We start from the raw sequence: 13,324 nt of genomic DNA on the forward strand, positions 1-13,324 counted from the left end.
TAATTAAGCATTATATTTCAAAATAATCCACAGGTCAAGTAAGAAATCATAAGAGAAGTTAGAAAACATTTAAAACTGAATACAAATGAAAAGACGGGGTAGTTGTGGCTCACACCTGTAATCCCAGCACTTTTGGGAGGTGGAGGCACGATGATTGCTTGAGGCCTAGAGTTTGAGACCAGCTTGGGCAACACAGTGAGATCCCATATCTACAAAAAGTAAAAAACTTAGCCAAGCATGGTGGGATGTGCCTGTAGTCCTAACTACTCAGGAGGCTGAGGTGGAAGAATTGCTTGAGCCAGTAGAGCTATGATCATGTCACTACTCAGCGAGACACTGTTTCTAAGGGTGGGAGGAAGGAAAAGACAACAAACAAATTTTGGGGATCAGGTAAAGCTAAAATATTTGTATTAGAAAAAAAAGAAAGGTCAAGGCCGGGTGCAGTGGCTCAAGCCTGTAATCCCAGCACTTTGGGAGGCCGAGGCGGGTGGATCACAAGGTCAAGAGATCGAGACCATCCTGGTCAACATGGTGAAACCCCATCTCTACTAAAAATACAAAACATTAGCTGGGCATGGTGGCGCATGCCTGTAGTCCCAGCTACTCAGGAGGCTGAGGCAGGAGAATTGGAGGCTGAGGCAGGAGGATTGCCTGAACCCAGGAGGCGGAGGTTGTGGTGAGCCGAGATCGCACCATTGCACTCCAGCCTGGGTAACAAGACTGAAACTCTGTCTCAAAAAAAAAAAAAAAAAAAAAAAAAAAAGAAAGGTCAAAAAATCAGTTATTTAAGCTTCCAGTTTAAGTCGCCAGGAAAAAAAGAAAAACTTAGATTAAGTATAAAGATAAGCACAGAAATTAATAAAATAGAAAATGGACAATCTTATATATAAAAATCAGTAAAATTATGTCAGTTCTTTGAAAAGATCAATAAAGTTGATAAAATTTAAGCTGAAAGATGAGGGAGAAGTGGGTGGAGAGAACACAAATTACCAGGGTTTTCAGGGATGAAAGAGAGAACATAACTACATATTACAAGGCCATTAAAAGGATGATAAAATATTTAAAAAACAAGGTACTAATAATTTTGACAGCATAGATAAAATACAAATATTCCTTGAAAGACAGAAACTACCAAAACTGTGTAAAATAAAACAGAACATTCAAAAAACTATTTTCAATTACAACATTTAATTTCTCTCTCTCTTTTTTTGAGACAGGATCTTTCTCTGTTGCCTCAGCTGGAGTGCTATGGCATGACCACAGTTCACTGCAGCCTTGACCTCCTGGATCCAAGCGATCATTCTGCTTCAGCATCCCAAGTAGCTGCATTTGCCACCATGCCCATCTAAGTGTTTTTGATTTTGTAGAGACGGTCTTGCTGTGTTGCCCAGGCTGGTCTTGAACTCCTGGTCCTAAGCTATCCTTATGCCTTGGCCTCCTAAAGTGTTGGCATTATGGGCATAAGCCACTGCTCCTAGCAAAAAATTTAATTTCTAATTAAGATACCCCCACAGAGAAAATTCTAGGCTGAAACACTAAAGAATAAATGATACCAATTTTACACAAACTCTTTCAGAAAAGACATGAGGAGAAAACACTTCTCAACAAATTTTATGAGGTCAGATTATACCTGAGGCCTGGTGTGGTGGCTCACGCCTGCAATCCCAGCACTTTGGGAGGCTGAGGCAGGCTGCTCAGGAGGTCAGGAGTTTGAGACCAGCCTGGCCAATATGGTGAAACCCATCTCTACTAAAAATACAACAAATTAGCTGGGTGTGGTGGCATGTGCCTGTAGTCCCAGCTACTTGGGAGGCTGAGGTAGAATTGCTTGAATCTGGGAGGGGAGGTTGCAGCGAGCCGAGATTGCGCCACTGCACTCCAGCCTGGGCGACAGAGCTAGACTCTGTCTAAAAAAAAAAAAAAAAAAAAAAAAGAAGAAGAAAAGAAATGTAATCCATAAAGGACAGCATTAAGAGCGACATCCTGCATTGCCTAGATGCAATTTCAGATTACTATATTTAGCTTCTATGAGCCCGTTAACTTTTTTTTTGAAGTAATTCTTGTTATACATCGTTAAACATAGCAAATAAACTGTTTTGAAACAGTACACAAAATGGTAATCATCAAATGAAAATGACTCCTTGACATAATAATTTTACTTATTTATGGAGGATATAATGATATTTTGATACAAGTATGCCATGTGCAATGATGAAATTAGGATGATTAGCATATCTATTACCTCAAACATTTGTTAATACCATTTCTTTGTTCTGGGAACATTTAGAATCCTCTTTTCTCTAGCTATTTGAAAATACAACATAAATTATTGTTAACTATATCACCCTACCGTGCCATAGAGCATTATAGCTTATTCGTCGTAGTGATAATTTTGTATATATGAACCAACCTCTCACTATCCTCCCCTCTCTCCTACCCTTCTCAGTAACCACGATTCTACTGTCTACTTCTATTAAAGTTTTTAGCTCTTACATATAACTGAGAACATGTAGTAGTTACATTTCTATATCTGCCTTATTTCACTTAACATAATGTCCTCCAGAGCCTGTTAGCTTTTTAATAAAAAGAGGATAATACTTTTCTCAAAGAATTGTTAAGAACGACACCGGATAAAGAATGCATGACAAGCACAGTACCTAGTATCTGCGTCCTAAATTTATATTTAATAAATAAGTAGATTTGTAAGTGCAGTTTACAAGAGGTCTCACCAGGCAGCACAGTTCTCCTGGCTGTAGGCGATAGGCCACGCCTTCCTAATCAGCTGGCGCATTCCCCGACTTTTGGGGAAACAGCGGTCTAAAATCGCGTCTAGTATTAGCAAAAGCACGTGGTCTCTGTGTACCCCGCAACAACAAAGGGGCGCAGTAACTCCGGCGCAGGCAACTCCAGTAGGTGGCTTGTTTTTAAAATCCCTCCGAAAGAGCCAATCAGAGGAGGCAGCGTGAGTGCGAAGGCGCGGATTGGGCCACAGCTGCTTACAGTGACCAATAGGCGTGGAGATAAGTTTGGTTGAACCCAGAAGCGGACGAATCAGGCACTGGTGGCGGCCGCGGGCAGTTTGAATTAGATTCTGGGCTCCAGTCCGCGGAGGCTGCACCAGAGCTGGACCCATCGAGAGGTTGTTTTCCCTTCCCCGATCGTAAGGTGAGCGTCCAGACTGGGTTTGGATCCTGGTCCTGGCGGCGGGAAGCGGGCGGCGGGAGGCGTGGGGTGCTGCCCGCGGATACTGGGCGGGGAGGTCTCTTGAGCACAAGCTCCTGTAGGTGCCGGGGACTGCCCCCTCCCACCCGACAGGACGGGAGAGTCGGCCCGGGGATGTGGTTCGTAGTGAGGTGTCGGCGCCTCTCTGCTCCGGGTCAAACGGGTCTCGCATTAGTGTCCCAGACTCTACTCGGTCACGAACTCGCACTTTAGGGGAACATTTTTTTTCCTCCGTACGATAAAAGAACTGGAGATGACTAGGTATTTTCCAAGCCGCCTTCCTAGTCCCGTAACTAGTCTTATTGAAATTCGGGCCCCGGCCCTTCGTTTTATCGAGGAGATATAAGCTTGAGTTTTGATCAGGGCGGCGATGTGGGGTGCCTACGGTTAGTTACGCGAGCATTTCTCTATCCCCTCTCTTCTTCCTCCCGTCCACAGTTTTATTTATTTATTTATTTATTAAATAGAGCTAGGGTCTCCCTATGTTAACTAGGCTGGTCTCGAACTCCTGGGCTCAAGGGATCCTCCTGCTTCGGCCTCTCCAAGTACCAGGATTACAAGCGTGAGCCACTATGCCCGGCCCTCCTGTCCACTTTTATTTGGACGCGCCTGTGTGCCCTGCTCTGCTGTGTAATGAGGACCCAGAAATAAATGGCAAGGGTCGTGTCCTTGGGAAGTCTGATGTAGAAGAGACGGCAGGGTTACCATTCTCAGACCCAGCCTTGGTACAATGCACGGGGACTCTGGCTTTTTTGTAGGAGATGACGAATTCTGACAATGGGAAAGAAGTGGTGGAGGTGCGGCTGGAGGAGGTCACACAAGAGCTTCCTTGGGGACTTTAAGGGATTGGGTAGTTCGGGCATCGAAGAGTGCCCTCCACATATTTAAGATATACAGATACAGCATTTTCTGGAAAGGACAATAGTCCTGCAAATTCTCCATGCAGGAAGCTTCATCCAGGGCTTTTCTTCACTCTCCACCTGTTATTTCCTGTTCCTCAGAAGTAAACTTCTGAGGTTTATTTTTTGTTGTTCTTTTTGCCCCAGTGGCCCAGTACAGGTGGCTGATAGCTGCTGTCTTAATGGCTCAAAATCTGCTCTAATCACAGTTAGCTTGGGTCTACATCTATATTGCTCTGTATCTTAGACTTTGGAATAGAAAAGCATTCAGCTTGCCAGTCTTCTTTATGTTTATTCCCCTCATTTTCTAATCATCTTTCTAAATTGCTCCTTTTTATATTCTGTTGGCTATGGCATCTTGATGTAATGATTTCAGTGGCTGGCTGAATTGTTCAGGGCAATTACAATTGTGTTTTTCTGGCGTACAGTTTTTTGACTCATGACAAACTAGATTGGAATGGAGGATGTTGAGACAGATTCAACTCTCCTTTGTTGTTTGAGAGGGATGTGACTCCTTTCAATAGTTTTGGGATAAATGTGAGTGTAGTATAAGATGCAGTATTCCAAGAACTGAGAGCTAGGGAGAAAAAAAATTAAACTGGTAGCGAAACACAGCTATCCAAGGCTTTGATATCCAACTTATATGTTGTCCAAGACTTTGCTTCTCCCTTTTAATTTTTTTTTTTTATTGTTCTTAGTACTTTCATCAACTGCTTATTGTTTTGGTAAAAAGTTTCATTGATAAAGCCGGGCGCGCTGGCTCAAGCCTGTAATCCCAGCACTTTGGGAGGCTGAGGCGGGTGGATCACGAGGTCAAGAGATCGAGACCGTCCTGGTCAACATGGTGAAACCCCGTCTCTACTAAAAATACAAAAAAAATTAGTTGGGCATGGTGGCACGTGCCTGTAATCCCAGCTACTCAGGAGGCTGAGGCAGGAGAATTGCTTGAACCCAGGAGGCAGAGGTTGCGGTGAGCCGAGATCGCGCCATTGCACTCCAGCCTGCGTAACAAGAGCGAAACTCGGTCTCAAAAAAAAAAAAGTTTCATTGATAAAATCAGTGGGGAAAAAAAAAAAACAAACATTAAAATAGCCGTGAACTTTATTTAGTAAAAAACAAATTCTCAACCTCTTGCCTAAGGAACTGGAAAATGAATGATTTTTCTTTTATTTATGTTCTGAAGGCTAAAATAAAGGACAGCTGCCATACTTTTCTCCCAGCTGATTTCTATTTCCTAAGATGTGGCTGAGAAGGAGGTAGGCCACTTCACCCTATGTACCAGAGGCTGAAATATACAATGAAAAAGTGTTTTTAAATAAAAAGTATATAGCTGCTAACATATAGAAAGCTTACCAGGAGATCCTGTTTCTAAGGCCTTAGGAAGTAACCATCATTGTTATCCTCATTTTACAAAGGAGGGAAACAGGGCATAGAGCAGCTGAATAACTTGCCCAAGGTCATATATCTTCTAAGTGGCTGGGCTAGAATTGAATCCCCTTTGAATCACTAAGATTGTACTGTATATGTCTTTCCTGGTCAGCATCTGTCTGGAACATGACTTTACCACCTTTTGAAATGATTTTAGTACTAACATGGGATTCACTCTTTATTCATGCATGCATTAATTAAAAAATGATAACTGCTTGGAAGGAGATGGGCTACCTGTGGTGTAATTATGACGAGAAACTATGGCTGGGTCAGGGATCTTAGAAAGTTTCCTAGAGGAAGAGGGACAAAATGTGAGTGGTAACTAATGATGTGAAGAGGAAAAGAGGAGCATTTGCAAAATACCTTGTCGTGCATTTTCTTTGTTCGTTTATAGGACCTATTTCACCTGAAAACTTTATGGCAAAATATATATTTTTTAACTTTTATTTTAGGTTCAGGGGTACACATGCAGGTTTGTTATAGACTCATGTCATAGGGGATTGTTGTACAGATTGTTTTGTCACCCAGGTAATAAGCCTAATACCCAGTAGTTATTTTTTTCTGCTACTCTTCCTCCTCCAACTATCCACCCTCAAGGAGGCCTCTGTCTGTTGTTCCCTTCTTAGTGTTCATTTGGTTTTCTGTACTTGCATTAGTTTGCTAAGGATAATGTCTTCTAATTCCATCCATGTTCTGCAAAAAAAAAAAAAATGATCTCATTCTTTTTTATGGCTGCCTAGTATTCTGTGGTATATATGTACTACATTTCTTTATCCATTCTGTCACTGGTGGGCATTTTTAGTTTGATTCCATGTCTTGCTATTGTGAATACTGTGAATAGTGCTGCAGTGAACATTTCTGTGTGCATGTGCTTTTTTTTTTTTTGGTAGAGATGGGATTTTGCCATGTTCCCCAGGCTGGTCTCAAATTCCTGAGCTCAAGTTATCCACCTGCCTTGGCCTCCCAAAGTGTTGGGATTACAAGCATGAGCCACTGTGCCTGGCCATGCTTTTGTCTTTATGATAGAATGATTTATATTCCTCTGGGTATATACCTAGAAATGAAATTGCTGGGTTGAATAGTAGGTCTGTTTTTAGCTCTTTGAGGAATTGCCATACTGCTTTCCACAATGGTTGCACTAATTTACACTCCCACCAACAGCATATAAGTGTTCCCTTTTCTTCACAACTTGGCCAGCATCTGTTATCTTTAAACACTTAATCATAGCCATTCTGACTGGTGTGAGATGGTATCTCTTTGTGGTTTTGATTTGCATTTCTCTAATGATCAGTGATATTAAGCTTTTTTTTCACATGCCTGTTAACTACATATAAGTTTTCTTTAGAGAAGTGTCTGTTCATATCCTTTGCCCGCTTTTTAATGGGGTTGTTGTTTTTCTCCTGTAAATTTAAGTTCCTTATAAATGCTGGATCTGATAAAAGTGCAATCTGATAAAGGCATCTGATTAAAGTGCCTTTATCAGATGCATAGTTTGCAAATATTTTCTCCCATTCTGTAGGTTGTCTGTTTATCTGTTGAGTTTCTTTTGCTGTGCAGAAGCTCTTCAGTTTAATTAGATCCCACTTGTCAATTTTTGCTTTTGTTGTGATTGCTTTTCTTTGCCCGTTCCTGTGTCCAGGATGGTATTGCCTAGGTTGTCTTCCATCGTTTTTATAGTTTTGGGTTTCACATTTAAGTCTTTAATCCATCTTGAATTAATTTTTGTATATGGTGTAAGGAAGGGGACTAGTTTCAATCTGCATATGGCTAGCCAGCTATCCCATCATTTACTGAACAGGGAATCCTTTCCCCATTATTTGTTTTTATCAGTTTTGTCAAAGATCAGATGATTGTAGGTATGTGGCTTTTTCCTGGGCTCTCTATTGTGTTCCATTGGTCTATGTGTCTGTTTTTGTACCAGTACCATGCTGTTTTGATTACTGTAGCCCTGTAATATAGTTTGAAGTAGGGTAACGTGAGGCTTTCAGCTTGTTCTTTTTGCTTAGGATTGCCTCGGCTATTTGGGCTCATTTTTAGTTCCATATCAATTTTAAAATAGTTATTTCTAATTCTGTGAACAATGTCATTGGTAGTTTGATAGGAATAGCATTGAATCTGTAAATTGCTTTGGCCAGTATGGCCATTTCAGTGATATTGATTCTTTATATTCATGAGCGTGGGTTGTTTTTCCATTTGTGTCATCACTGATTTCTTTCAGTAGTTTTCTAATTCTTACTGTAGAGATCTTTCATCTCTCTGGTTAGCTGTATTTCTAGGCGATTTATTCATATTGTGGCAATTATAATCGGGATTGCATTTTTGATTTGGCTCTTGGCTTGGCTGTTGTTGGCGTATAGGAATGCTAGTGATTTTGGTATCCTGAGAGTTGGCTGAAGTTGTTGACCAGCTGAAGGAGCTTTTGGGCTAAGACTGGGATTTTCTGGATGTAGGATCATGTCATCTGCAAACAGGGGTAGTCTGGCTTCCTCTCTTCCTATCTGGATGCCTTTTATTTCTTCCTCTTGCCTGGTTGCTCTGGCCAGGACTTCCAATACTATGTTGAATAGGATTAGTGAGAGAGGGCATCCTTGTCTTGTGTGACAGTTTTCAAGGGGAATGCTTTTGCCCATTTAGTATGATATTGGCTGTGGGTCTGTCATAGATGGCTCTTATTATTTTGAGGTATGTTCCTTTAATACCTAATTTATTGAGAGTTTTTAACAGGAAAGGATATTGAATTTTTAATGAAAGTCTTTTCTGCATGAGATAATCATGTCATTTTTGTCTTTAGCTATGCTTATGTGATGAATCACATTTATTGATTTGTGTATGTTGAACCAACCGTGAATCCTGGGGATGAAGCCTGCTTGATTGTGGTATATTAGCTTTTTGATGTGTTGCTGGACTTGCTTTGCAAGTATATTGTTGAGGATTTTTGCATTGATGTTGATCAAGGATATTGGCTTGAAGTTTTCTTTTGTTGTTGTTGTTGTTGTTTTGAGATGGAGTCTTACTCTGTTACCAGGCTGGAGTGTAGTGGCATGATCTTGGCTCACTGCAACCTGCACCTCCCAGGTTCAAGAGATTCTTTTGCCTCAGCCTCTGGAGTAGCTGGGACTGTGGTGCCATCACACCCAGCTAATTTTTGTATTTTTAGTAGAGATGGGGTTTCACCATGTTGGCCAGGATAGTCTCAATCTCTTGACCTCGTGATCCACCTATCTTGGCCTCCCAAACTGCTGGGATTACAGGCATGAGCCACCACACCCAGCCGAAGTTTTCTTTTTTGTGTGTGTCTCTGCCAGGTTTTGGTATCAGGATGGTGCTGGCTTCATAGAATGAGTTTGGGGAGGAGTCCCTCCTACTCAATTTTTTGGAAATCAGAGGTGCAAACAAAGTAGCCTGTACACCCAGCAGTAATCCCACAGGAGAAGGCAGCGACCCCAGGCCATGTAATCAGCAGCAAGATGATTGTGTGATATGTCTTTTCACAGTGGAGTTAGATGTGCTCCACCAGTTATGACAGGAATCAATTTAAATAAACGTTCTTGATCCCAGAAATTCAAGTATGTAGACAGTGGTTACACATGACAGGATTTGTTATAGCACAACTAACATATTTCAAATGGACAAAAAAGTTAGCATAATTTACAGTGTCTTAAGATAAATTTCCTTTGAATGGATGCTTCCTTTCCAGTCCCTTGAGGTCTACAAGACGTATCTAGAAAATTTACTATGGTGGAAGATGAAGACTCTTTAAATGGAATGGGGGTTGGGAAGGGGAAGGGTCTACGGTTTTTCTTTTTGATTAACTGCTGTAATCCTGTCCCTCAGGCAACTGTTTCATACTTTCTTTAGACATCATTAGGCACCAAAGCTCTTGCAGGACAACTTTGATGCTGCATGAATTCTGCCGTTTTGCTGGCACTGCTATGGCTGGCTGGTCCACCACTCCATTAGAACTATTAACCCCATTTTTATTAATTTTTGTTACAAATCTTAGGCAGGGTGCTTCTGGGCATCTAGGCTACATTCTATTTTAAGGCTATATACTCGATGTTCTTAAAATGGTTTTTGGAGGCCCGATTATCATCCCTGTCTGTCTTGTGCCAGGTCTTCATTATATTCTAGACCCAGTCTAACTTGCCATCTCCTGCTCCTTTCTGGCCTTCTTCAACTTCTTCCTGCAGTAGGAAACTTTGAGGGACTTATACTCCTGAGCCCATGGTGACTGCCATCTTGCATCGCTGTTGCCCTATGTTTTGTGTAATGAAAAAATTGAGCAGTAGAAAGCAGGTAGTGATATAAGAAGTCAACACTGAGAAATAAAAACAGAAAGCAAGGGGAAAACAAGCAGCATACTATGTGCTTCAGAATCAATGATTGGCTGTCACCTTTCAGAGGATGGTGAAGATAGATATGAAACTTCGTTATCTTTTGAAATATGGTTTTGACACTTTATTCTTAGGGCTGGTTTGAAAGATTCACTAATTTCTGAGACTTTGTTTCCTTTTACTGTGGTAAGAACAACAGTCTGGTTATTCTTTTCAGTTTCTTTACAAATGTTGGAGTAATAAAGAAGGGAGAACAAAATGAGCTGGGCTTTGGAAGAATGGAAAGAAGGCCTTCCTACAAGAGCTCTTCAGAAAATTCAAGAGCTTGAAGGACAGCTTGACAAACTGAAGAAGGAAAAGCAGCAAAGGCAGTTTCAGCTTGACAGTCTTGAGGCTGCGTTGCAGAAGCAAAAACAGAAGGTACCCCTGAAGCTCTGGTATTTGTAGCTGTTCACTCATTATTTAATATCACAGAAGCACTGGTATTTAAAACGGTTCACTCATTTTTGGATTATTTCATCTTTACATTTAGAGAAAAATGATTTTGCTATCTTCAGGTGGTAATCCACCCCACCCCCCCCCCACCGCCCTGCACCATTCCCTTTCTCCTTTTTTGAGTCATTTTTATTTTAATTGTTTGAATTTTCTTCATTTCTGTTCTCATTATCTGCTTACCTGCTAATATTTAGGGTTAGTGAGTTCCATTTCCACTTCCATGTGGAACCATGAATTGGAGATTGCTTTTGCACTGCATAGCAACAAGCCAAAAGGTTTCTGCTCCTGATCTGGGCAAGGTATTAGAGCATTTTGCAGTTAAATGGATGTGGCTTTCTGAGACTGCGCTTTTTACCTTGGTATTCCCCAACCTTTTCAGGGCTAGTAAATAAAAACTAAATAGTACTTTTTAAAATCTACCTCTGTATTAGCTAACTAAATAGTGGTAGTCATTGCTTTTAAAAGGTTTTTGCTTGTGGGAGAATTTTCTGGTTTCTAAGAATAACTAGTTTTAGCAGCCAAACTTTAGAATGAATTGTTAAGGGAGGTTTACAGGATTTATTTTCTATTTTTTAATTTTTGAAAGGATAGTAAAGCCTCACTTTCTAGGATGGGTATGTATGACCAAAGAGGATATCATACATGACTTCATAGACGTTTCCTATCTATTGGCTTCAAAGTGTGTTCATCTAAAATTTCTGTGTTCATAAAGCATTGACATATGGCTTATTGCAGCTGTATCTCAGGAAATTAGCAGAGTGTTAGACTCATATCTACCAATAATTCTTGGTAAATTCATCAGATAAGGGAGTTACTGTCTTCTGAACTATTCTCATTAGGTTGAAAATGAAAAAACTGAGGGTACAAACCTGAAAAGGGAGAATCAAAGATTGATAGAAATATGTGAAAGTCTGGAGAAAACTAAGCAGAAGATTTCTCATGAACTTCAAGTCAAGGAGTCACAAGTGAATTTCCAGGAAGGACAACTGAATTCAGGCAAAAAACAAATAGAAAAACTGGAACAGGAGCTTAAAAGGTAATATTTTGGAATGATATTTATAGGGATGATGTTTGTATGTATTGATCAGATGCATTTGTCTTTTCCTTTAATGTTATAATTATTATATATTGCAATTTTTTTTTCACAGTAGAATAAGTAATGATTCAGTCTATATCAGTAACTTGAATAAGTGAAAGATTAAAAACAAACAGTGATTCAGTTTTGTCATTGAATAGGTCAGTATGATATAAATTTATCAAATGGTTACTCTGTTACTCATGTATCCATTCAGTATATGTTTATTAAGCTGTTCCATGATTCAGACACTGTTGGTCACTGGGTAATAGGATAATAAATAGTACTATCATACTATCAAATAATAGTATTATTATAATACTATCATACTACCAAATAGTATCAAATAATGCTATTATTTGATAGTACTATTATTTGATAATATGATAGTACTACTTAAAACTATCATACTATTATTTGATAATATGATAGTACTACTTAAAATAAAACTATCAACAGTTGTTACCGAAAAGATGGAAATCAGTTGAAGCATACTGATGGCTCGTGTTTTCTCCGGGTGAAAAAGCTGTTGTAGAGAATGAGAGGAAGAACTAGGGAATTATAAAAAGATGGAATAGCATGGAGGACTCAGTTGAGATTGGAGACAGCATTTAAGCAGGCCCAATCTGCAAGGTTGTGTGATAATTTAAAAAAATGTTTTCTTTTCGCTGGGCGTGGTGGCTCATACCTGTAATTCCCAGCACTTTAGGAGGCTGAGGTGGGTGGATTACCTGAGGTCAGGAGTTTGAGACCAGCACGACCAACATAGTGAAACACCCTCTCTACTTAAAATACAAAAATTAGCCAGGCGTAGTGGTGGGCCCCTCTAGTCCCAGCTACTTGGGAGGCTGAGGCAGGAGAATTGTTTGAACCCAGGAGGTGGAGGCTGCAGTGAGCTGAGATCGCACCATATTCTCTTAGCATATTTGGTTTTATATTATTCTTATTATCTAATAGACTACAGAAACTACTGAATATGGTTTTAAAATTTTCACTGCTAGCCTTCAAATGTGTTGCAGAAACTTACTTCTTCTATCAATTGCCATTGATTAGGTTTCAGAAGTTCTCCAGCAAATGAGGTTGAATCATTTGGAATGTTTGTTAAAACTGTGGATATTTTCAATCTCATATAGTTCAACCTAGTAGAAAATGCTTTTAGCTTTTTAGTGCTTTTTTAGTGGTGGTGTTTATGGTTTTTTTTTTTTTTAAGGGAGAAGGGGAAAATATGGTTTATGAAAATAATAGCAGGGTATACTTTTGTTTAAGTAATAAATAACTTTGTTTAAAATGTAAGGATAGGGAAAAGGGAATAAGATACGAATTTAAAGTGGAAAGGAAACACTGGTTTTGCAAGGTTCTTCAAAATTCATCTCTAGAATCACCAACTTTGTGATACCTTTGCTAGTCTGTAGACCTGTAAGGTTCAATATGGTGGCCATTGGCTACATGTGGCAATTATTATGTACCTGAAATGTGGCTGGTGCAAATTGAGATGAGCTGTAAGTATACAATGCATGCCAAATTCCAAAGATTTAGTATGAAAAAATGTAAAATATTTTATTGGTAACTTTCCTATTGATTACAAGTTGAAATAATAGTGTCTTGAAAATAGCAAGTTAAATAAAATATTAATTTTACTTATTTCTTTTTGTTTTTTAAATATTAATGGAACATATCCATTGGACATTGCTGTTTCCTACTGTAAGCTCAGATTTAGCGGTCTGATTTGCTGAGAAGTCATTTTTAGCTCATAAGTTGCTCTTCCTTCTCAGGTTGAATTTGGAGCTAAATGGTACTAAGGGCACTCTCTTTTCTTTTTCTTTTTTCTTTTCTTTCTTTCTTTCTTTTTTTTTTTGAGACAAAGTGTTGCT

The 13,324-nt window shown here is 39.6% G+C and overlaps 1 protein-coding gene and 1 pseudogene across 1 annotated transcript in view; one reads left to right on the forward strand and one right to left on the reverse strand.

Moving 5' to 3' along the window:
- Nucleotides 1-3,038: 3,038 nt before the first annotated feature.
- Nucleotides 3,039-13,324, forward strand: part of CENPF (centromere protein F) — a 62,429-nt gene continuing 52,143 nt past the window's right edge. Inside the window, exons 1-3 of the mRNA XM_003930355.4 lie at nt 3,039-3,165; nt 10,101-10,303; nt 11,218-11,414. Of these exons, the coding sequence (XP_003930404.2) occupies nt 10,142-10,303; nt 11,218-11,414 (359 nt within the window). The 5' untranslated portion in view covers nt 3,039-3,165; nt 10,101-10,141. The remainder of the gene's footprint in view (nt 3,166-10,100; nt 10,304-11,217; nt 11,415-13,324) is intronic.
- LOC101049483 (ubiquitin-conjugating enzyme E2 variant 1 pseudogene) lies at nt 9,148-9,787 on the reverse strand (annotated as a pseudogene).

This window comes from Saimiri boliviensis, chromosome 14, assembly GCF_048565385.1.
Source record: "Saimiri boliviensis isolate mSaiBol1 chromosome 14, mSaiBol1.pri, whole genome shotgun sequence".
Classification (NCBI taxonomy): Eukaryota; Metazoa; Chordata; class Mammalia; order Primates; family Cebidae; genus Saimiri; species Saimiri boliviensis.